This window comes from Natrix helvetica (assembly GCF_964273705.1).
Source record: "Natrix helvetica genome assembly, chromosome: 3".
Taxonomy (NCBI): Eukaryota; Metazoa; Chordata; class Lepidosauria; order Squamata; family Natricidae; genus Natrix; species Natrix helvetica.
Window position 1 is genome coordinate 149,765,906 of NC_138549.1, and position 25,133 is coordinate 149,791,038.

General features: G+C 40.4%; 1 protein-coding gene across 1 annotated transcript in view; it reads right to left on the reverse strand.

Moving 5' to 3' along the window:
• Nucleotides 1-4,224: 4,224 nt before the first annotated feature.
• Nucleotides 4,225-25,133, reverse strand: part of EMILIN3 (elastin microfibril interfacer 3) — a gene marked incomplete at its 5' end in the record, with an annotated part of 44,070 nt that continues 23,161 nt past the window's right edge. Inside the window, 2 exons of the mRNA XM_081949179.1 lie at nucleotides 4,225-7,556; nucleotides 11,929-12,179. Coding sequence (XP_081805305.1) covers nucleotides 5,662-7,556; nucleotides 11,929-12,179 — 2,146 coding nt within the window. The 3' untranslated portion in view covers nucleotides 4,225-5,661. The remainder of the gene's footprint in view (nucleotides 7,557-11,928; nucleotides 12,180-25,133) is intronic.

Below are 25,133 nucleotides of genomic sequence, written 5' to 3' on the forward strand. Positions count from 1 at the left end.
TCAAAACTGAAAGCTGATATATTCTACTTTGGGGGGGGGGGGGGGAGGTCTCCTTTTAAAAGATTTGTCCAATCAAATCCTTAGTTTTTAAAAAAATCAAAGAATGGGGAGGATTTTAATTTCCACAGGGGGCGGGAGAAGCATCCCAAATACCTAGTCATGAGTTTGCCCATAATGAAGAGATGTTCTTCTGTTTAAATGATAGTGATTGATTCCAAATGTGTACATATGAGCATATTTTTTTTTACAAATCTAGACTTCCTTTCAGTGGTGTAATTACCTCTTGGTTTGGTAATGGCGTGATTTTGCAAATTGAAATGTTATTACTGCCGTAAAATATAAATTATATCTGTATCTACACATTTCTTCCTTTTTTTTTTTTACCAATGATCCAGAAAATAACATTGCTGGTCAGTTTTTTTCCCATTGTCTCAATATCTTAAATGTCTATATAGTTTTCTGAGAATGTATCTTTAGAAGATGTTAGAGTAATACAATTCTGGAAAAAGTGGTGAGAGTTTCCTCTCTTCCCCTACCCCCAATAGAAACAATCGTTCAGTTTTAACCATCAACAAATGTACATTTAAGAGAGTTTCCTCTCTTCCCCTACCTCCAATAGAAACAATCGTTCAGTTTTAACCATCAACAAATGTACATTTAAAAAAAAAACACCAACCAGACTAAACAAGGTTATCATTATTGTTACAATTATGGCCACAACCTACCAGAAACAACAAATAAATATGAAACCTTCACAAGTTGACGTAATGCCCTCATTCTCGAAAACTTCAGAACCTCCCCTCCCTCTTAGTTTGTAAATTGGTAGTCTGAAAATGGATTAACTACAAGTTTGGAATCTGGAATTGACAAATGGAAGGTATATTATGTTCTGTAATTCTTAATAGAGGTCAGTCCAACAGCATGTGATAGAAACTAATGTAATAATATTTCCAAGAAAAAGTGAAGAGGTTATGTAATTGTCAAATTGGCCTATTCATTAATGATAAACCAAATACAACCTCCACATTAGAACTGTAGTATCTCCAATGCCTGGAAGTAAACAGGATGCAACTATAATTTCATAAGTGTCTCTAATTTTTTTTCATAGAGAGTGGAGACTTCAACTCAGAATGCTGAATTTATATTTCATGTTCAAAATACTAGATAACTTAAGCGTAAGTTTAATTGAAACCAGTTACAGTTACTTCTAGTAAATGTATATACAATAAGATCAATTGCCAGGCCCCAAAACGTTGATTATGAAATCACTAATGTTCCAACCTCTCCACACCACCACCCCGTGAGAATTTGTTACAGAAAAGACAGGAGGAAAGAGTGAAACCAGTGCCCTCTTCACAAGGAATGCAGAATGTTCAGAAAAAGTGGACTGAGTTCAAGATATCACTCATAACTAATGCCACCAAATTCAAACAGAAGAATGGAGAAGTTGTCAGTCTATTTGAGGGGAGGCCCAGAACATACTGGTGTTGTTAATCTACTGGCCTGGGCCACAAGGCTTGCCAATTGACACTGTCAACTCTTCAGCATCCTAGATGGGTTGCCATAGTGACCTCATTCACCCGCCATCTTCTGAATGTATTTTTACTTATTTTTACATACTTTTAATGTATTATTTGGGTCTCGCATATGCTCCACAGCAGCACTATCAAACTCAAGGCCCATGAGCCAGATGCTCTCATGGGCTGGCCATGCCCATACCTGGTTTAGCAAAGAGCGGGGGAAGTTGCAATATGTCATGTGACACCTCCGTGACATAGGTTTGACAGCCCTGTTCTACAGTGTTGCTGCTGTTGGAGGAAAGCTATTAGATGCCCTATTGGGGCTTCTCAGAGCAAGGAATCAAGGCAACACTATGGAATTGCAGTTTCACCTTTATCTGAGGAGCCCTCAGAATGCAACACTGAGATAGCGGATTTCTCTTAGATTTGCATCAGGAGGGCATTGGATGAAGTCCTGAGATCAATATAATTAATTAATGCCCTGATCTGTTTCGAAGCAGCCATTGAATCTTCCCTGATAATAGGGCCATCCTGTTCTACTTGCAGAATAACCTTGCAATATAACACTAAATTGCTCTATTGGGGGGCTTGGAATTTGAGGACAAATAACGTAAAGGTTTCAAATCTCTGTCTGATGGGATAACTTTCAGTACATACGTTTATACTGTCTGACATAATGTGATATATTTTCTCAGTTTAATAAAAGCAACATTTACATAGCTGATTTCAAGTGTTCAAAGCATTTCATGCACATTATCTTTACAACAACCCTGCAAGGTAAAAGAAAGGGAAAGATGAATGGAATATACTCTGGTTTAGAGCAAAGGTTAGGCTGGAAAGATTTTTTCCCCCTAATAAATCTAAATCCTATAGAAAAATACAAGATGCACTAGGATAATTTCTTCATTTTCATTAAGAGTATTAACTTTCTTCTTTGATTTTCAATTTTGCTCGTTATTTCATTATTCAGAAGGGGCAGTTTTTGTGCACTGGAATAAAATTACCAATTTGGATTAATTTCTTGGGTACCATTCCTCAGTAAGAGTAGATCATTCCTGATTGCCCATTGGGCTGCTAGACCAAAAAAGAAAAATAAGAACAACAAAAGGAACTAGCAGCTTAACTACGAAGAATGATACAGGTACAGTACACTAGGAAAGCATCTCTTGATCCTCTTCATTAGCAGTTGATTAGGATAAAGGTTGCGAATTAGCTAAGAGAAGCGTTAGGAAATGAGCCGAAAAGGAAAAAATACACCTTGCTGCAGTAACTATGTACAGTCTTGCTTACACTTCAATTTCTTCATATAAACACAAGCACAGTTTTCCATCCAGAGTTGTCACCTGAGGCACAAATGACCAGGTTCAAATTATATTTCGGACACTTTATGCAAGGACTAGACCACTTCAGAAATCTCTAATGCTGGGAGAGGTGGAAGGAAAGAGAACAACCAGCAATAAAGTGGGTGGACTTGATTATAGGAGTGATGAGTGAAAATCTTGAAGGACCAGGTCAGTGACATCCTTCAAGAATGTTAATTTATGTGTCTACTAACATTTGAGGCCAGCTTGATTGCACAAAATCAATCCACCAATACACATAGTTGTGTATTGTGTGAAGAAGGTACATGTAGGAACTAGCTCTTTTAGGAGTCGCAAGTAGAAGGGCAGCTTTTTGGATCCAAAAGAGGAAGGGCCCTTCAGACTCCTAGCATGGACTGTACGTATTAAAATAGTCACAGTTACAGGTACTATTAGAAAACCCACGCTGGATCCAGAACACTTTCCTACTCTGAATCCAAAGGCTCGTAACTATTACATGGGAGCCAATCTAATTTGTTCTTAATTACTGCATGGCAAGCCCTTCTATGAAACATATTCTCTAGCCCAGTGTTTCTCAACCTTGGCAACTTGAAGATGTCCGGACTTCAACTCCCAGAATTCCCCAGCCAGCGAATGCTGGCTGGGGAATTCTGGGAGTTGAAGTCCGGACATCTTCAAGTTGCCAAGGTTGAGAAACACTGCTCTAGCCAGTGTGTAATGTTATGTAATACTATGCGAACTTCCCAGTAATTTCATGCAGTCTTCATGTGGAAGCAAAAATGTAAAAATGGGTCCAATCATAGGAGAATAGCATAGAAGAGACTTTCAGCTGCAGAACAAAATTAACGTCAATAACCTCTTATTGAGGTTTATCTGAAGCTGAGATCTCCTGACATTCTCTTGAGCATCAAGCGGTAGTCATACATAGCAATGGATTAATACATTAAGTTTGACTTTTCTTATTTCTCAGTTTTAAATTTAGTTCAACATGATTCCGTTTCAGTTTGGGTCAAAACAAATTCCTTTTAAAGTTAAATATATTTTCATCAATATTGCTTATAATTTTTATATGACATTAAAATATATTTGTCTGATACTTTCACCAACGTATGTATTTTATGCATGTTTCCCACACACCCCTACAAACATAAACGCGTTCTGTATTGTTGAACGGGGAATAATATGAATTTTGAAGAATATTCGCTTCTACTTGTAGATTGATTTGAAATGAAGTAAATGTGAACTAAACTAAATTGGATTGTTACATACCATTGCTGTTACATTAGCTTAAGAGCAATTCCTTTGAAAGGAATCATTCTCAAAGGCTGTCATCCTTAAAAATAAATAAATGAGAATAAATAGAAGAGGAATTGGTTGTTCAAGAGCGCCCAAGAAGAAATCAGATTAAAATACAATGGGTACAATAATAATTATCTCGTGCAACTGAACTTCTTCCATTTTTATACAAAAATAAGAAGCAACAATATAGTAATGCTACAACACTATATTATGCTTGCTTTCTTTTCTTCTGTTCCTAGGATTGCAACAAGCTAACCTATTGGATCTAAATCAGTGACCCGCGCTTTACAATCCTTCATGCAAAATCAGATTGCACAGTTTTTGAGAATATCAGCTTGAAAAATTCAGTTTGATTATTGTAGGACAATGCAATAGGAAGGGAAAATATGTTCTGTACAAGGGCATTGTTTTATCTTTTACAACTCTTATCATGCCACTGACCTACATGAATAACCCATAAGGTTGCATTAATTGATGCTATCATGTAGAATTCAAGCCCATATATTGGAGATTGGGGGGTATATAAAATGGGTATATTACCTTAAATCAGAACCTTCACATGACTAGGTTTATGGTGGCGAACCTATGGCATGCAAGCCAGAGGTGGCAGGCAGAGCTCTCTATGTGAGCACATGTGCTGTTGCCAGCTGTTCTTCGTGGGCAACAGAGCGCCTGAAAATGTCCTGAAAAATGGCAAAAACCAGGCCATTTTTCAGGCCCTTTCCAGGTCATTTTTTCTCCAAAAATGATCTGAAAACACTCCAAAAAAGCCCTGAAAAACACCCCCAAAACAGTCTAAAAATGGCCAAAAACCAAGCCATTTGGGGGCCATTTTCTGGGCCATTTTCAAGCCATCTTTCGCCTGACAAAATACCCTGAAAACTCCCTGAAAAACACCCCCAAACCAGCCCAAAAATCACCCTGAAAATGTCCCTGAAAAATGGCCTGAAAAATGGTCCAAAAACCAGGTATGCATGTGCCAGCATGTGACAGAAACCAGTATGCCGGCACGCTGTCACGCATGTTCTGGTTGGGCACTCAGTGCTGAAATGGCTCGCCATCACTGCTCTAGGTATTGTACTATGGCCTCTGAAAAGATTTTTGCTTCCAGTAGATGAATACATTTGACAGATATTGGGTTTCTTTATTTCAGTCCTTAAGTATTAAATTTTGATTTATTCTCAAAGCAAAGAAACCATTTTTAAAAAAGATCTGTCTCCAGTTTCCTCTTGAAATGAACTATGTATTGGAAATATAAGGTAAATATGACCTGAAATATGGGAAGGCACTTTGCTATGTAAGTACAGTTGGTAAATATTTGTAGAAAGAACAGTTAACGGCAAACATACTTAAATTGTAATTTAAAAAACCATACTGAAGAAATCAGGGAAAGGACTATAGCAGCTTTTATAGTTTAGTGACCTTCCCCCTCTTGAAAACCAAAATAAAACAAAAATCCTGGTACCATCTCTTTGGAGTCTGTATGATATAAGTTAGGTATACTTTGGACCCAATATAAACTAATGTTGGTTGTTTTTCAGCTTGCCTTCTAGGAGACCAACATCTTCAGATAGTTCTGTAATTTTTGCTTGGCAATCCAACAAGTTATTCTTGAGCACCATTATTTCCTCAGAGTGTGTAGCTAAAGTTTTGTTAATATGATTCACGTAACCCCACATACTTCCTGCATTGTTCTCCAGTTCATTTCTGATGTGCTCCAGGCTTCCTGTCACACTGCCCAATCGGCCACACGTATCTTCTATTTGGGCCATGCGGTCATCAAATTGGAGCACTTCTTTCTGCAGGCCGAGAGCCAGACTTTTGCAGTTGCTCAAGTCATTGATGATCCTGGATCTCAGCCTTTCAAGGTCTCCCTTTAGGTTCAAGACACGCTTGTTACTGAAGAAAAGCTGGGAGTCTTGATTACTGATCATTTCTTGAAGTGAATGGACCTCATCTTCTATCTTACGCTCATGATCATCCAAGGATGAGTTAACATGCAGTACTGAGTCAGAGTACTGGGAAACAGAATCCTTCAGCCCAGTTAGAGATTTAGTCATGGTGTTCAAATTGATCTTTAATAATGTGATCTCACCTTGCAAGGTTCCAGCTGTTTCCTCCTCTATCCGTCTCTGCATCTCCAAGATAGTAATATTGAGTTTATGCAGCAGATCTGAGTTGCTGTCCATCCTTAGCAGTAAATCTTGATTCTTGTTTTGGCAGTCTTCTATCTCTGTTCGGAATATTTCTACATCTTTGGATTTGGAAGTGCAACCCAACAAGCAAGTGGTCTCCAAGTTAGTCAGTTGGCTCTGTAGTACTTCCATCTTCTCATCTGTTTCCCTTGTTATAGTAGCAAGCTCTCCTTCCAAGAACGGCATTACAGCTCCATCTAGTCCCACTGCAGAACTGACATTATTCACATCTCCTACAATAGTTATGAGCCTTTCCTCCAAGGTTGTAATTTTGTTTTCAAAAAGAGCTTTTGTGCCATCTAGCTCAGATCCCATCAAACCTCTCATGCTGTCTTCTACATTAGAACAACAACTTCCCATTTCCCTCTCTGTAAAATTCAGCCTAGCCTCAAGGTCCACAAAGCGTCCTTCAAAGAGGATCCCCAATGTGTTGGGGGACAATTCATTATCTACCCTAGAATGTAGATTCTTCTGAGATTCAGAAATACCATGTAGGCCTTTTTCCAAAATATCCATCCGTTCGGTGAGGTAGTTCAAGTTGCTACAGCAGTTTTCTACAACTGTCAGTCCTTGGATCTGTGTTTCCAGTTGAGAAATGTCTTTCTTGATCTCTAGTTCTTTGCCATCCAAGATTTGTTGAAGTCGGAGGTTGGCTGCTTGCTCTTCCTCACACTGCTGTTTTACTTCCTTGATCTGGTAATCACAGGTACTCTGAATATTTATCAGTTTTTTCTCAAAGCCATCCAAAAGTTCCACTCTCAGGTTGCTAAGCCTGTTGTCTATATATTCTTCTAACATATCGATCGAGGTGAGTGGTGAAGGCCGAGCTGATTCCATTAAGTGTTTGATCTGCCCATCATGATCTAGGACCATGCCATGCACTTCTTCAAGTAGGTTAGTCTTGATTTTCAGTGAATCACTCATCTCAGTCACTTTGCCTAGAATCTCACCCACAGGTGGATAGGGGGAGAGCTCAGCTTTGTCTGCAGCATCCACAATTCCCTCAGGAATGATTCCGAATCCCATGGTTGAATCAGGAACAGTTGGACTATTCATGAGGGAGCCAATCATTTTACTCGTATCTTCCTGGATGGCAAGTCGCAGGTGATCCCCCAAGCCACTCACCATATTGTATAAGGTATCATAAGACTGTGAGAGACGTCTGACCTCCTCTTCCAAGTGGTCCAGTCTGTCTCCAAACACATTAGGCATTTTTCGACCTAGGAACAAGATATAAACAGAAATAATGTGATTATTATCCTTTTGTAGGTACACTTAGATGGTAATTATCTGGATTCAGGCCATGCTATCTATCAGGGGACCAAAAGCCACTGCAAATTGTGTCTTCTCAAACAAAAGATTAGGCCTGTGTGTGCAATGGTATGTGGGAATGACCTTGGGAGACAGTAGAAGAACCACAAATTAGACAAAGTGTTAAACAAGTGTCACCAGTCTGCAGAAGAACTGGAGATATGCCAAACAACTGAGAAGGGACCTTCCTAGCTTTTAGGACCATAAAGATGGGAGAGGAGAGATGTACTTTGAGACTTGCAAGATTCTGCTAATGTAACTTTATCATAATTTTAGAGCAAGTATTTCTGAGTATGCTTCTTGCCTGGACTACCTCACAAGGCTGAAATAGGAATGTCAAATGGTATTTGCAATAGTCCAAAAAGGCTTCTGTGCATATGTCACATCCTTCTACCTTGCAGTGGTGCCAGAAGAGGTTGAAATGAATAAATACGCAACATGCCCACTTCACTTTTAGAAGTAAGAGGGCATGGCTGCTTCACCAGCAGTTTTGGAGCTTCAAGTTTTTGTCAAAACAAGTCATCCATTTGCAGATCTGCCCAGCATCCAGGGAAGGGAAACAGCAGTCAGACCATTGTTATCAAGAGCAAAAGCAGCTGAAATGACTCCTAGTAGCCTCTTGAACTTATTTAGAGGTGAGTGAATCTGGCAAGTTCAATTTATTTTACTTTTCCATTTTACTTTTGGTTTAATCCATTTCTTCTTTTGTTTATTTAAAAAAATCACATCAAAATTGAATATATTTTCATTGACATTATTTCTAGTGAACACATTTTATAGCCTCATATATGCATTCCCCCATCTCACCACATTCAGCATTTTTGTATATGTTTCATTAATTCATCCGGTGTAAAACCTTGCTGGAATTAACTATTGCATTGCTGAACAGAGCAAAGTCTGTGTTTCAAAGAATTGCCCTTCTGTTTTCTTGTGACTGTGGGTCTGTGTGTGCGCAAGTGAGCCTTTGGTGCACTTCCTTTTCCAGGGGTTTAATCCGAGAGTCGAGATCCAAGCTTCAAAGGAGGAACTTTTCAAAGGTGCCTGGTTTTTTTTTAACCCCACAGAGAACCACAGTAGCACACAAATATAGAAGGAATAGATCAGACACCCAGCCCTTGCTTATCAATGGAGCCCAAGTGGAGCAAGTGGCCAGTTTTATGTTTCTGGGTGCTGGAGCACGTGGAAGCGGCTTCTGCCTTTGCAGGCTGCCACGCGGCTTCCGCTGCCTCTGGGGGCTCTCTCTCACCTCCCCCTGCCTCCCGCAGCTCTTTCTGAGCCTCTCCAGCTCTCACCTTGTTCTCTGGCGGGCGCTCCGGGGTGTTTTAAAATGCCGTGGTTCATACTCAACCCCTGAGGGGAGCGGTGGAGAGCTCCAGTGCCCTTAGAGTCTCCTTGGGCGTTGCCCTTGCTGAAGAGGCCTCTGCAGAGCTCTCTTGCCTGTCTTTGGTGAGAGACCTCACTTAGAGCCCTGGGTCTCGCTCTGTGACCTGGGCTGCGTGCCTCCTTAGCGGTTGCTGTGCGGGCTTTCTATCCCCGCTGAGGGTTTCTTCAGCCTCTAGTGATTGATTAGGCAGCGTGGAGGCAATTTTGATCGCTTTTGCAGCAATTTAAAATTTTTCCTTTAAGTTTCTTCAGGATCTCAGGATGAACACAGCTGTCCACTGATGGACTGAGTCAATAACTGGGTGGAACCTGGTGACCAAGGCGTGGCTAAAAGAGCTTATTTGACTCAGTCCAATCAAGAGAGGACAAGGTCAACCCATCCTGGATACTCCTCTCCTCACTATGGAGAAGACAGCATTTAATTTTGTTGTGTCATGTGCAATGACAATAAACTAAACTAAACTAAATTCCCCATGCTGGATGGGCAGAAAAGGCTGCATTGCCTACTTTCCCTGCCTCCTTGGGGTGTCGAGGGCTGAATTCCCTGTTTTGCTTCTGGGTCTTGCCTTGCTCACTGGCACCGATTGCTTTAAGGCAGGGGGCCCCAAAAGATTAAATCAGGCATTCTGTCCTCCAATTGTGGGCCAGGGAGCTAACGTGTAACCAGACTTCCCTCCCCAGTCAGGAAGCTGAGATGCAGGTAAATGGAGGTTCTTGGCTTCTCCAGCCCCTTCTCCCTGCCCCACAACCCCCAGTAATGCCAGGTGATTTTGGGGAAGCGAGAGAAAGAGCTGTGAATATGTAGCAACTGATGCCCAATACAAATCAGCTGCTGCTTGTATGTGTGCGGTGTGTGTGTGTGTGTGTGTGTGTGAGGGTTTATTTCCTCCATTCTGGAAGTGCCTCCTGGCATCGTAGTTTCTTTGGTTCACATTTTGTCTGGTTTAAAAAAAATGCTTTTTAAAGACTTGTTTGAATTTTGCCCTTGTTCCTTTGTTGTCATTGACTCAACCATGCTTTGGAATTTTGTTAATTTTGAGTGTAATTTGTTTCTGTGAGGCCAGAAAGAAAAACAAAGAGAAAGTTATATATTGTCTATGGTTCTATCTACATATTTTCAAACCCACAGTAAAAGAGAAAAGAAAAAAGAAAAAAAGAATTGCATTTCAGTTTGTATAGTGATCTGAATATATACTGAATAAATTTCTCCTGTTTCTATGTACTGAATAGTCTGACTGGGTTCATACCACACAATACGTTATAATATAGCTTGTTTGGATTTTCAGGATGTACGAAATATTCCCTTTTCTTCTTTCTCCCAGCTGTGCTGTTCAGGTTATTGTAGGGCTAGCAGCTTTCCACAAATAAATCTTTTATAAACCGAAAAAGGTTGTGATGTCCTGGATGTTATATGAACTTGAAATAGAACATTCATCTAATAATTCTAATTTTATATGAGATATGAACCCAGTTGTGGTTGATTCAATAAGCCATAATTAAACCAAATCATGGTTTTGCACTCTACAAGACATCATAAGGCTAATAGTTTTTATCAGAGTTGGGAGAACAGCCATTATCTGGGTACTAAATGTTCAGCAATATTTGTCATTAATTAACTGCGTTTAGCACCTAGTCTTTATACTGAGATTAACTTTAAATTATAGATAGCCTGCAATTTTTTAGATGTAATGATTTGCTCCTCATTCTTGCTTTTTCCTTTGATGTTATTGGGTAATTTCTGCAAAAATCAAAAGTTCAGCATTATTTTGAATCATATCAGGGGATGTTTTGAAAAAGTCACAAATATTTGAACATGTTTTTTTTTTTTAAGTTTTAGCCACAAGTGCGATTGCTTTTATAAAAATACAATATAAAGGTGTATGGGAACCATTAGGGACACGAAGGCTCAGCGGTTAAAGTGCTGGGCTTGCTATCTGGAAAGTCAACAGCCCAGGTTTGAGACCCGAGCGCCAGACAATGGGGCGACCACATGACCACGTATCTTTGGACAATGCTGGCTCCCTCAGCTAAGAAATGGAGATGAATACTCTCCCTAGAGTTGGACATGACGGGACAGGGAGACTTTTACCTTTATATTTATAGGCACTATGGAGGTATCACATTGAATTAATTACTATGCATGGTATGTATCCTGTCTTAATTTTCCCAGTAAGCCAGACTTTTAACTTAGGTAGATAGGTATGAACATATAAATATGTGATGTGTTTCTGTTGTGGCCTATCGGCTGCTGACTCCTCCAGCAACCAAATCAGAGGAAGAGGAGATGTGTCAGGATCAGCATCAGGGCAACCTGAAAGCTCCGAGGGGGAAGAGGGAATGGAGCTAGCAGAGAGGGTGGGGGAGCCTGGGCCCCCTGTCAGCCCTCAGTTGGAGAATCAACATGCCCCCAGGTCTGGAGGTGGCTGATGAGAAAGAGGAGGAACAGTGCCTGATGCGTGGATGCGCAGAAGGCAGAGAAGAGGAGAGCAGCAGGAATCTATGGGCTGGTCCTTGGGATGGAAGAACCACCGCTGCCTGTGAAGCCCCACCCTAGCTCTGGGGATAAAAAGCAGGCGGGTGGAGATGAATAGATGTGTCAGACAACTATTCTTCTTCCAGCCGGCCAGACTTGTTAGCCTGCGGTGAGAGAGAAACTTTTTGCCGGGGATGCTGGTGCTCCTAATAAAGGAATCTTTGAGTTAACTTCAGAGGGCTTGTCATGTTCGGGGAGCTGGGTCAGAACAGTTTCATTCAGAGGCTGAGCAACAAAAGTTGTAAGCCTGTGCTTCTTTTTGCACATCCAACATATCTGGATAAAGAAGAACAAGTAACACTGGCAAGTTCATAAAGATCTCTTTTGTGATCTTTCGTTTGACAAACTCAGATTTGGATCCTCACCATAATTATTCTTTTTTGGTATAGGAAAGGAGTCCACAGGGATTTTGGGATGAGGCGGAGCTCTGGGACCTGGAAATATCTTCTGAGTTGGAGGCATCTTGGGGCTGGGATGCTGGGATGGCATTCCTGCTTGATTAGTGGGATTATCGTGATGGCATCCTTCTCCCACGAGACCCTGGCAGCATTTCCATGCTATTTCAGTGACCGTCTTGTATCCAATCTTGTACCTGGGTCTGAAGAATGTGCGATACCTAATAGCCAGGAATAAAGAAAGGTAGAGCAAAATTGTGAGTTAAAAATGTGGATATCAATATCTGCAACGCAAGGATCATGGAAACCTAAAAGGAAAGGGTGATGGAATCACATACAATTTTAGATTAAATTAAGATTATATGAAGTCTTAGCCTTCCAAGGAGGATTGGCAATGAATTCACATATAAATCCAACAAAACAAAACAAAACAAACAAACAAACTGAACATTTGCACAGTGTTTAGACTAGTTTTACAGTGCATAGTTATGTCTTGGAACACTTGACAAATGTCTGACTGGAAACAAGTGAAATTATGAGGCACAAAGAATATAATAAAGACGGATACAAATAAAGAAATAAATCGGTCCCAACTATAATTGTAAAAAGAAATTAGGAACATTCTGAGGTTGCTTTTCCAAAAGGCACTTGGAATTTTTTGGGTTTTTTCTCCTGAAAGTGTTTTGATTCTTATCCAAGAAGCTTCTTCAGTTCTCTTGGATGTTTGTTTCTTGGATGAGAAGCAAAACATTTTCAAGGGAAAAAACCCAAGAAAGTCCAGTTACCTAGGCACCTTTGGGACAACCATGATCTGGATGACTGAGAATCTCCATGCACCAAGTAGGAAAATCAAAATGAATAGTATTTTTTTTACTATAACTTCAAAATGTATTTTAACACTAGAGGGCAGCAATTTCCATACATAGAGTATGCAACCTTGGTCTGCTTAGATTGCAATACAGGATCAGAAATCACTGTATCAGGATTGTTAAACTATCTGTAACCCGTATTATGCCAGAATTTGAAAATAAAAAACAGATCAGATGCTCAGACAATGGATAGGGGCTATTTAAATGATCAGATGTTAAAATTAAAGCACCCTAATTGGTGGTACTTTGGCCTGTCAGGGGAAATTTCACCCTGAGCTAATGAGGTGTAGACCGTCGGCTTTCCTAAAAAGTATATCTTCAAGAAGCGAAAGTTAGATCCAATAACAAGTTCTAATTAAAAACAAGCTTTAATACAAAAATAAGAAAATAAACAAATCTATCTAATTGTTACATTTTGGCAATAGCAAATTATCGTCCACCTCCTTGGCAGACGAACAGAAGATCAAAAGGAAAGAAGTCTCTGGAATGTGTGATGTATATAAAACGTGTTAAGAAGCCTGCACAGTAAATCATTGCTGATAAGGGCCTATGACCTGCGCAATAACTTTTTCAGTTCAGCTAGTAAACAATTAACGCAGTGACATGGCCAACTAATGAGAAGGAAGGACTCATCGGAGAAGAGCCTAATGTTGGGAAAGATTGAGGGCAAAAGAAGAAAGGGACAACAGAGAATGACGTAGCTGGATGAAGTCGCCGAAGCAGCAGGTGTGAGCTTAAATGGACTCCTGGGGATGGTAGAGGACAGGAAGACCTTGAGGAAGGTTGTCCTTGGGGTCGCGATGGGTCAGACACGACTTTGCAACTAACAACAACAATTGGTGGCTAGCCGGTCTTCACTTGAGCACAGCAGGTAAAGAAGAGCTCACCATCTTTCTGGATAACTGATTCAATTTTTGAACTGCTTGTACTTTTGGAGTTTTTCCTAAACTTCAAAGAGAACAAATGAATTCTGAAATGAACTCTATGTGGAAGTTATCCATGTTCCATATTACCTAATGAGCTTAATCAGATTGCACAGACAAACACTTCCAAATCACCTGACATGACTTCAGCAGCATCGTATTTCCCTCTAGAGGCAGCTCATGCATTCTGCTGCCAGCCATTGGGTGAAGATCCCTGATCACTAACAGCATAAACCAGGGGTGTCCAAACTTGGGAACTTTAAGACTTGTGGACTTCAACTCCCAGAATTCCCCAGCCAGCATGGCTGCCTGGGGAATTCTGGGAGTTGAAGTCCACAAGTCTTAAAGTTCCCAAGTTTGGACATCCCTGGCATAAACAATCCATAACAATTCCGTTCAGAAATTCTGATGTTGCCAGGGAGACTTTAACAGAAATACTTAAAATTGCTACACCAGTGAGTGATATGAATGTATAAACGGATCCTTGGAGATGCTCAAATCTTTACATTCATCTATTATAATCCATATAATAACATTGATTCTTGAAATCCTTTATGTCGGTTGTAATAATACCATGTGCTGAGATCAATTATAGAATGTTGTGGTGAGGTATAGACATGCCGGTTGAACATCAGAGAGAAAGTCACAAGGCTTTGGAGTTATGGGATTGTGTGAGCAGATGCCGCAATTCTCAATGCACAGCCTGATTATGCCATACTGTACCCCTTATTGTCACATATGCATACTTCATGCTATTAAGCTAATGTTCTACATATCTGCCAGGCTAAAGATAATCCTCAAGCAAATGCTATGGATTAGTTTCAGATGTAGCCCTGATCTGAGGCATAACCTGCCATTCTCTTCTGTAACTGAAAGTCTCCTGTTGTTTTACGAAATAGCTAAGAGCGTCATGGGTTGACTCCCGCTATTATATCTCATTGTCAGTCCTGTCATAAGACTCATTGGGCAGGCATCCTCTCTAATCGATGGGCTGTGTTAACACCAAATATAATGAGGTTCCTGTACGCATGTACCTCTGCTGAACAAATGTTTTTGGCAATTCCTCTGTTCTTTTCTGGCATGGAGGATACTGGAAAAATCCTCAGCTTCTGGCAGCCTCTGCTTGGGATTCTGCCCTAAGTCTGTGTGCTGTTGAACTTGCCATAAGCTTCTGTTTGCCTTTTATTTTGTTGAATGATATGTGGAAGATCGAAGAAAGTAAGGCCTTGGGGAGATTTGGTCCCCCAAAGGAATCTCTAGGTTGCTGTGATGAACCACTCTGTTGCATGTGGCACATACAAACACGCACACACCACAAAATAGGTTGGATGTAGAAAAAGCTGCTGTATTGAACCACTGCCAACTGTTTGCCTGGCACACAAACCATCACTCTGGCTCCCCGCAGACATCTGGACCCCTGCCTGACTTTTCGTTTTGGCCAAAGGTCAGAGTTGTAAAAAGAGCAAATCATTTCACAGACCAAAGGAGGAAAACAGCTGGCATCTGATCTCTTCTAACAGGCTATGCTGCCCTTACTGCTATTTCCAGTTAGAAACGAGGCTCTTCTTTTCAGGGGGAAAAAAAGATACATCTTCTCAAAGTGCAAAACACCTCCACACTTCACGTGTCAATAACAGGAAGTATTTATGGCAGCTTTATAAACAGTTATCCATGGCCCCACGTTATAAAAAATAACTCCATCTACTTCTTAATTTCCCAAGCTATATAGAAATCGTGGTAGGATTGCTTTGGCTCAGAAAACATACCCTTTTTCTAGCCTTATTCTCAGTCTGGAAAAATAAGACTGCTACTTCCTCATGAAATCATTGGATTATTAATTGAGAAGGTAACACTAAGGGACGGGGTGGCTTAGTGGATAAGACGCTAAGTTCCTAGCACCACATGACAGAGTGAGCTCCCGTTACTTGTCCCAGCTTCTGCCAACCTAGCAGTTCGAAAGCATGTAAAAATGCAAGTAGAAAAATAGGGACCACCTTTGGTGGGAAGGTAACAGCGTTTTGTGCGCCTTTGGCGTTTAGTCATGCCGGTCACATGACCACGGAGACGTCTTTGGATAGCTCTGGCTGGTCGGCTTTGAAACAGAGATGAGCACCGCCCCCTAGAGTCAGGAACGACTAGCACATAAGTGCGAGGGGAACCTTTACCTAACACTACTGAATCAAAAATATCAATGGTAACCAGCCACAATGTTTAAATTCAACCAATGGCAGAATCAGGGTTGTCCTTGGAGGGGATCAAAAAAAGTCGATAAGACCTCTGTGATCTCATGATTGAGGCTTGATCCCCTCAAACCCTGAGAGACTCCTGAGCATAGCCTCATTTAGCCTAGCCCTCTACCCTACCTGGAAGAGGATATTGTATTGGTCACACAGTCAGCCAAATGCTTAGACTGGATTTAACATCTTTGTCCACCTATTGAGTTCTTCCCAAGGACTTGCGATAGGCAGCTGTTGTTTAATGGCATTAAATGTACATTTGCAGGATGCATGAAGTTCCAGGTAGAGCTGACTTTTACAATTGAGTGATGGTGATTTTGTCAGTGCTGATGGTGTTCAAGTTGAGCTCCAGATGTCTTGGGATTGCACACAAAGTGGTATTGTCTTTGCTTTCTTTTGCCATTGGTGTTGTACTTCTATTTGAAGATCTTTGTGTTGTGTGATCTTTTTGCCCAGTTCTTTCTCTTCTCTTCTGCTGTCTCCAGATACTGCAACATCTGTTATCCTGACCTCCACCTCCTCCAAACTCAAGGATGTCCTCCCTATTATGGTCTCCCAAAGAACATCCCTGTGGGGTGGATTGGGCTGAGAGAATGATTAGCCAGCTTTCAATCCCAAGGGAGGCCCAGAACCCATTGTCCTCTGGTTTCTAGGCCAGTACTTCACCTCTACACAAAACTAGTTTACAGTAATAAACATGAGAGGGAAATTGGCTGATCCGGTTAACAGCACTATTGTTTATTATTATTCTAATTGTCCAAAATGAACATCACAGTGTAATCAAATTGGTGCTGACACCAATGATTCAGGTAAGGACTTAAGAATTATGGGGGTACTGCGATAATATATGTGGCTTTTTCCAAATAAACTTTTGCAAAATGAGTGGTATGGCATTTAGTACTTATAATAATTTCTAAATATTCGATGAACCAAAACAGTCAATTATAATTGGTATGGTGATCATAATCCTTCAACCCAGATTGCAAATCACATTTTGTATTATTGCTGTTATTGTTATTATTTATATACTGTACCTTTATCAAGGTGCAGAAACACAGAAAATCCACTATAGATACAAAATGTTGTCCAATAACATTAGTTGAGAATCATACAGTAACAATATTTAATACTAAAACACACCAAACACATATCTACCTACGGGAGTAACCTATGATAGTGTCCATACACCTATAATATGCATGCATATAATAGTTTGTTTCTATATACTAGGACAGACTCACCAACTGGATTCAGTCATATTTAAAACAATGATTCATGGCATATTTACTTGGAATAAATCTTTTATATCTTTCTTCCAAAGAACTTTTTCAAGAGCCAAGCAAACATGCTGAGGAAGTCATTAGTGAGGCTGCTGACAATAGTAAAATGTGCAAAGTTGGGTCAGATCTCATCAAGTGGTCACAAAATTCCGGTTGAAATTGGAATCTAGTTATTTTTTTAAGAATACTGCCAGAAATAAATGCAGTCATCATAATTTGAGACATGCACTGCCTAGATATGTTAAAAGTAGAATGATTTATAATAAAGGTGTGATCAAGACAGAGGTTACCTGGATTATAAAATCCATTAACAGAGGAAGTAAATCACCTGTTTTAGCTCTCTCGCTGAAATCTGTAAGATTTAGCAATAACACTTAGGCTTACCATATCACTTTATAGTGCTTTACATCCCTCTCTAAAGGGTTTACATAGTCAGCATATTGCTCTCAACAATCAGGGTCCTCATTTTACTGACCCAGAAGAATGGAAGACTGTCAATCTTGAGCCAGTCAGCATTGAACTCCCGGCTATGGGCAGAGTTAGCCTGCAATACTACATTCTAACCACTGCGCCACCACAGTTCCTAAGATTTAGAACTGATTTTTTTCCCTATTTCATCTGAACTTTTATACCACCTTAAGAATTCAATGGCTAGAGAAGCAATTTATAAAGATGTCAAATAAATTAAATAGCTATTCACTGAGGCAATAAAAAAATAGTTAAAACTAGTCAATTTCCTAACTTTCCAAAGCAATATAAGAATTGCCTCGTGGAAAATGGATCCTCTTCCACATCAGGATTTTGCCATGGTTGATAACCACTCCAAACCAGTGTGGCTGTATACTGGGTATTCTTGAAAGCATTTTTTCCTGGATCCAAAATGGCTTATTTGAACCTAGAACAAAGCTACTGTTTTATGCAATAGTGCAGCAGCAATATAGTTTATAAGTAATCAGTTTTTCCATTGGTAATAACTCTTGGTTCTGCCTAATTTTTGGCTCTTGAACTCAATCGCTATATTCTTACCCTCCAACTCTTCCCAATATACCACAATGTTTAAATTTATTTTTTCTTCTGCATGGCAAGACAGTGATAGCTTAGAGGCCAGGGCTTTGACTCAATGTACAGTATCTTTTGCATTTTTCTCTTCCTCAGCTCAGCTGGAACAAACACTCATGGTTTTTCATAGTGGTCACTGCATATTCACAACATTTTGAAGTTGACTAAACTGATGACAATCACAACTTGTTTGCAAAGTGCTTCGCATGTTAAAGACTTGGAAATATAAACAGTAATATAGAAGTAATGTTTAAACGGTGCTTACATTTTTTTTAAAGAAAGCTAGAAGAAGATGAAAATAGGGCTGATATCCATGGCCAGGAAACTATTATATCCTACAAGAGTGTGTTGACTGGCAATGTTCAAGTAAGCAAGCAGCAGTAGTCCCATAAGTGAACATTGATCATAATTCATCTTTGTGTGAATGATGAAGGTCAAGCTAAAATACCCCATCAAAGTAGATTTTCTCACTTTTCCAGCCTATCAAATTAATACATAAGCTTGATTTTTAACCCAGTTTTTGCACTTCTGAAATTAGCAATACACTTCTGCTAAATTTCCAATTATATGAGGCTATTAGAGGCTGGATGGGAAAAAACGAGTTGAAAGTAGACCCTTGCAAGACTGAGTGGCTCTGGGTTTGGGATTTGTTGGCTTAGGGAGAATTGCCACCTTTGGTCTTGGGTGGGGCAGGACTATCCCAAACAGACCCTGTGCATAATCTAGGGGTTTTCCTGAACTTACGACTCCTGCTTGAAGAGCAGACCAGGAGACCCTTTGTGCAACTGCAGATTGTGCACCAGTTATGCCCTTTCCTGGATCAACAGTCCCTACTCACAGTCACTCATGCCCTAGTCACTTCCCATCTTGACTATTGCTATGTGCTCTACATGGGGCTGCCCTTGAAGAGCATCTGGAAGCTTCAGTTGGTGCAAAATGCAGTGGCCTGCATGGTTTTCTGCATACCCAGGTGTGCACTTGTATCACCTCTCCTGTGGGAGCTGCATTGGCTGCCAATTTGCTTCTGGGTGCAATTCAAGGTTCCAGATGTCACCTTTAAAGCCTTCCATGATTGGGACCAGGCTATCTGAGGGACCGTCTCTTGCTGTCACATCTACCCGACCCATCAGAGTGGGGAGGTAGGGAATGTTGGGGGCCCCATCCCCGAGGGACACAGAAGAAGGGCCTTCTCCATGGTGGCTCCCTCGCTGTGGAACATCATTTGCCCAGAGATTAGAATGCCCCCCATTCTAATACTCTTCCGGAAGGTGCCAAAGACCTGCTTCTGCCAGTGGGCCTGGGGAACCCAGAGCGGGATGTAGCCCATTAAATGGCTTGTGTGATTTGCCGTCGCAGGGGTAGGATGTGGGGGAGGGGTGATTTTGTTATATTGTACTATACTAATTTATTTGATTCTTTTTGTTAGCTTTTATTGTTTTAAATGTGATTTTATATTCTGTAAGCCTCCGTGAGTCGCCATGGGGGAATAGGCGGCAATATACACATACACATACACATACACATACACACATACATACACACATACACACACTAATTGTGGAAATAGAGTTGGTTCCTCTCATCTTTATTTAGAAAAAAAACACCACACCTCATGCGGGGTGATCCTGTGTGATCTCATATACAACCCACAGTGACTTTATAGGCAAGATGTCAACCCTGAAGCCATTTTGGGAGCATCTTCAGGGCTGCCACAGCTACGCTGGTTGGGGCTGTGGGAACAGGAGGGGGTGTATAGATAGCCGTGGACTTGTAGCCAAAATAGAATTATTTCTCCTGGGAATCAAGGTGCTGGGGAGGTGTGGATTGAAACCAACTGAAGTTGGGGATGTGACCGGATTGGACTGTGTGATTGACATGTGGACTGAGGGAAGAACTTTGACTTTTTATTTAGGTGAGGAAAATCGCGTGAGCTTCAGAGTTGGGTTTTCACCAGATGTGCCAATAAGACATGCCTAATAAATCTGTACTTTGAGGAACACCTGGGCCTCAGAGGTTTGATTGCATTGGGTCTGTTACTTGGAACCCTGATACAAGACCCTTTTGATGATAGGTAACAGAACTAGATTTGAAATTTAGGGAAACACCATCTGTATACAAATAGGAAGAATGCACAAATTCTACAATTTTAAAAAAATAAACATATATTTTCTCTGGCATAGATTGCTTGGATTATATCTCAAACTTGTCCATTCATTATTCCTGGTGCACTTTTCTGCATAATCTTGGCTTGATCATCACCTTTGCCAGTATAACATTGCAAAATTCCTTGATACTTTCTAGTATGTAAACTAAAGTACAGCTCCCATCAGCCCCAGGTAGTCCCTCACTTACGACCACAATTGAACCCAAAATTTCTATTAAGAGAGACAATTGTTAAGTGAGTTTTACTCCATTTTGCAACGTTTCTTGTCGCAGTTGTTAAGTGAACCACTGAAGTTGTTAAGTTTATAACCCGATCGTTAAATGAACCTGCTTTGACTTTGCTTGTCAGAAGATCTCAAAAGGGGATCACGTCATAAGTATGAACCAGCTGCCAAGTATCTGAATTTTGATTACATGGCCATGGGGATGCTACAAAGGTTGTAACTGTGAAAAATGGACATAAATCCCTTTATTTAGTGCTGTTCTGGTGTGGGTTTCTGCCGGTTTGCCCTGGATTGGATGAACTGGTAGTGGTGGTGGTGGTGGGAGGCTCCGCCCACCCACCCGGACACTTCTGCTCATGCAAACCGGTGCTTGGACGCGCACGAGCGAACTGGTAGCAAGATAAATTGAAACCCACCACTGGTGCTGTCGTAACCTTGAATGGTTATTAAATGAATTGTTGTAAGTCGAGGACTACCTGTACATCTGGAGAGAGGCTGCTTAGAAAAAGCTTCTCTCCTATAGTAACTTAACCTGCATATACATTTTAATCTTTCTTCCTTTTCTACATCTTTTTCCTGTCATCCTTCTTTCTAAACTGTAAGCGCTCTTTCTGTCTACATTTTCTCTTTGTTTCTGAAAATTGCGTATATGGACAATACATAGCTCAGACCAGGGGTGGGTTGCTCCTGGTATTACTGCCGGTTTGATGCATGCAACATTTTTGTTTGCGTGCGCATTTGCACAAAAACAGGTCTGCGCATGTGCAAAAGGTTAAAAAAGAAATAAAACGAAATTTGTGCAATTACAATTGTTCTGCGCATACACAGAACTGAAAATCAAGATGGCGGCCCTGTAGGAGAACTGGTTTGGGGATGTGGCAGGCCTGGATTGCTTCCGGTTCCAGCGATCCAGTCCACCAAACCACTACCAGTTCTGCCGAACTGGCCCAAACCGGTAGGAGCTCACCTCTGGCTCAGACCTGATTCTCAGCATTCTGCCACCCAATGTCCCAGCTTCCCACAATGAAAGCACAGCCGCTACTACTGGTTCGGCCGATCCAGGCCGAACCAGCAGCAACCCACCTCTGAGCAAGCAATATGATCCTCATCTATCTCTGTACCATTTCAGTGCTGAAATCATAGAGTAACACTGAAAAAAATACTGAAAGCATCTAAAAACATTTGGTTTTCTGGCTTGTAATAAAAGTAAGCTACCTCCAAAAATGTTAGCCTGGCTGCAGACCTTCTACTGACCAACTGCTACTGAACCCACCTCCACTAGCATCATATAAAAGGTCTATGAAAGCATCTATGGAATGGGACTGACGGCTATTTTCCTTTCACTCACAATTCTTTGGACCCAGTCCATAATACAAGAAAGATTTATGCTATATTTGGGTCAACTTCCAAGAAATACATAATCATGCTGAGCAGTTATTGGACTCCTAGCTAGTATGAGCCTTTGTTGGAAGCAAGCAAGCATTACATCCATTCCAATTTTTAACTACCACAGCACTTCTGTCACTTAAAATATGATGTGGGAAAGCAAAGAAGGCATGGGAAACTCCTCAATGCCTAAATCAGTGGTTCTCAACCTGTGGGTTGGGACCCCTTTGGGGGTCGAACGATCCTTTCACAGGGGTCACCTAAGACCATCGGAAAACACATATTTTCTTAAAAAAAAATACGGAAAACATAAAATAATTTTATGGTTGGGGGTCACCACAACATGAGGAACTGTATTAAAGAGTTGCAGCATTAGGAAGGTTGAGACCCCCCTAAACGGTCCTAATGTAAGCGCCACATTCATATATGGAGAAAGTCTTATCTGTTTCTCTCTATTAAATGGTTTTCCATCAGAAAACTCCCATTATTCTTAGAGAGAATATCTGGTGAGGCAAGGAGAACCAATCCCCACATTTTTTTTGCAGGGGCATTAAGGTCAAATTTGGCAGCTAGCAGTGGTGAAATTTAGTTCTATCCTGTTCGGGTGAACTGGTAGCGGTTGTGGCAGGAGGCTCCACCCACCCACCCGGATGTCATCACATCCCATTTTTGATGCTGTGCGCATGCGCAGAAAATCCTGCGCATGCGGGGAGGTGGCACGCACGCTCACATTTGCAAAAAGTTGATTTCACCCCAGCAGCTGGATATACCAAAATTCTCTCTGGAAGAAAGAGAGAACTGGATATTGCCCACATGCCCTTTGGATAACTGATTTTTGTCAGCAGACTACAAAAACCATTGTTTTTACAGCCACTTGCAATCAACTGGAAGTCTAAGGATTCATCATGCTCCGAGCCATAAATGCAGCATTTTAGGATTCGGTTTGACCAAGCCTAATCTTTTTAATCATTTGGGAGTTTTACCTTTCTCGTTGTTTGTTTAAGACTGAAAAAACTTTCAGAATCACAAGACTCCTGGTCATTGGATGGGATTCTCTTCAATACATTTAAAAAGAAAGAATATCACATCTTTGTAGCTTTTTAAGATTTTTTTTTGTAACTTCTTGTAATATGTAGCAAAGAGGTGATTCCAGAGTGCTTTCTGGAAACCTTTATAAATGCTAAAAGCTTTGTGAAATTGATTTAAAGAAAGTTTCTGAAGTTAATTAGAAAGGGCTTTTTGTGTGTGAAAAATATACTGTATCTTATTTACAAACTTTAAAGATCAATTACTAGTGCACATGTTGGTTACTTTAAAGCAGGGGTGTCCAAACCTGGGAACTTTAAGACTTGTGGACTTCAACTTTAAAGTTCCCAAGTTTGGACACCCCTGCTTTAAAGGAATTGCTTGATCTCTAGGCCTGTGAAATGCTTCAACTGTATTGGAACAAACACCTCTAGTGAACAAACCCTTCCAGAGATAACTGAGGTGAATTCCAAGGTGGATTTAAAAATCACAATTTATAAGAAGCAGATGTAAATATTCAATTTACAAATGCAGTTGGAATCATTTAAAAATTGAAAAAGATGTTACGGACTACCCTTTTAATTGGAAATATAAGATATATTTACTGAAGTTACTTCATGAAAATTACAAGTCGACTTGAAAGACGCTAAGAATTTTGAGAGAGGAGAAAAATATATTAGAAGAAAACGGAAGTTGGAATTATATTTATGAGACTTAGGATTGGCTGGGAGGAAGAAAGAAAAATCTAAAACTGCTTTATCTGACTATATTTAAAAGTTTTCTTATTTCGGGTGATGCTTCCTGGTTATCTGGATTGGATAGTTTTTCTTTTGGAAATGTCTAGTGGTGTAATTTTTAAACTTGGCAACTTTATGATATGTGGACTTCAGTTCCCAGAACTCTCTAATGGTCTAACCCAGTGGTTCCCAACCTTTTTTTGGCCATGCCCCACCTAAGCATCTCTAAAATCCTGATGCTCCTTTCCCCGTTACATATAATTCTTAATTTACTCAAAAAGTGACTCTACTCTACTCTACTCTACTCTACTCATATGGAGGAAGCCTAAAAGGCCATTAACTTGGTTTAAACAAGGTTCAAATTGCCCCCATTAAAAATCAAATTGCCCTCCTGTGGGGCGTGGACCCCATGTTGGGAACCACTGGTCTAAGCAGTCACCCACTGATTGCAAAGCAGTTTAACAACTGCAAGGAGCTGAAACTGAAGATTGTTAAACATCTGACAAAATGTACCTGAGAATGATCGATCCAACAAAAGGGACAGAATCAGGCAACTACAAGCTAATTACCTGCTTACCAACAATTTTCAAATTGCAAAGTGGTGTGATAGCTGATGCAGTCCAACAGCATCTAGTTAAAAACAAACTCTTTCCATCTGAGAAGAAAGGAAAGTGCCCAAATAGAACAGGAACATCATTGATTTATAATTGTTTATTTAACAACAATTTGAAGTTATAATGGCCTTGGAAAGAAGTGATTTATTACCTGTCCTCAAAGTTACAACCGTCTCACAAACCCTGTGATCACGTGATCACAATTCAGGCATTGGGCAATCAGCTCATATTTATGATGGTTGCAGCATCTTCCAGTTACATAATCATGATTTGCAATTGGGGAAGCCAGATTTGCTACGGTGATTCACTTAATGACCATGGTAAATTGGTTGTAAAACTAGGTCTCATCGCATCATTACTCGCTTTATGACCTCACCAACTTACAAAAGAATTTTCAGTCCCTATTGCAGTTGTAAGTCAAGGACTATCTGCGATTGACAAGGTGATTTTGGAAAACTGGAAGACCAATTTGAGTGCAGTTTGGATTAATTGCAAGAAGACATTTGACTACCTGCCACATGAGTGAATAATCAAGAGCCTAGAAATAATAGAATTCATTAGAAATCTTAGAAGCTTTGTGCATGATCAATGGCACAAGGAAAAACACAATTGTAGTCAATTGTGCCATAGAAGAATTTCTATTTACTGTATTTTTCG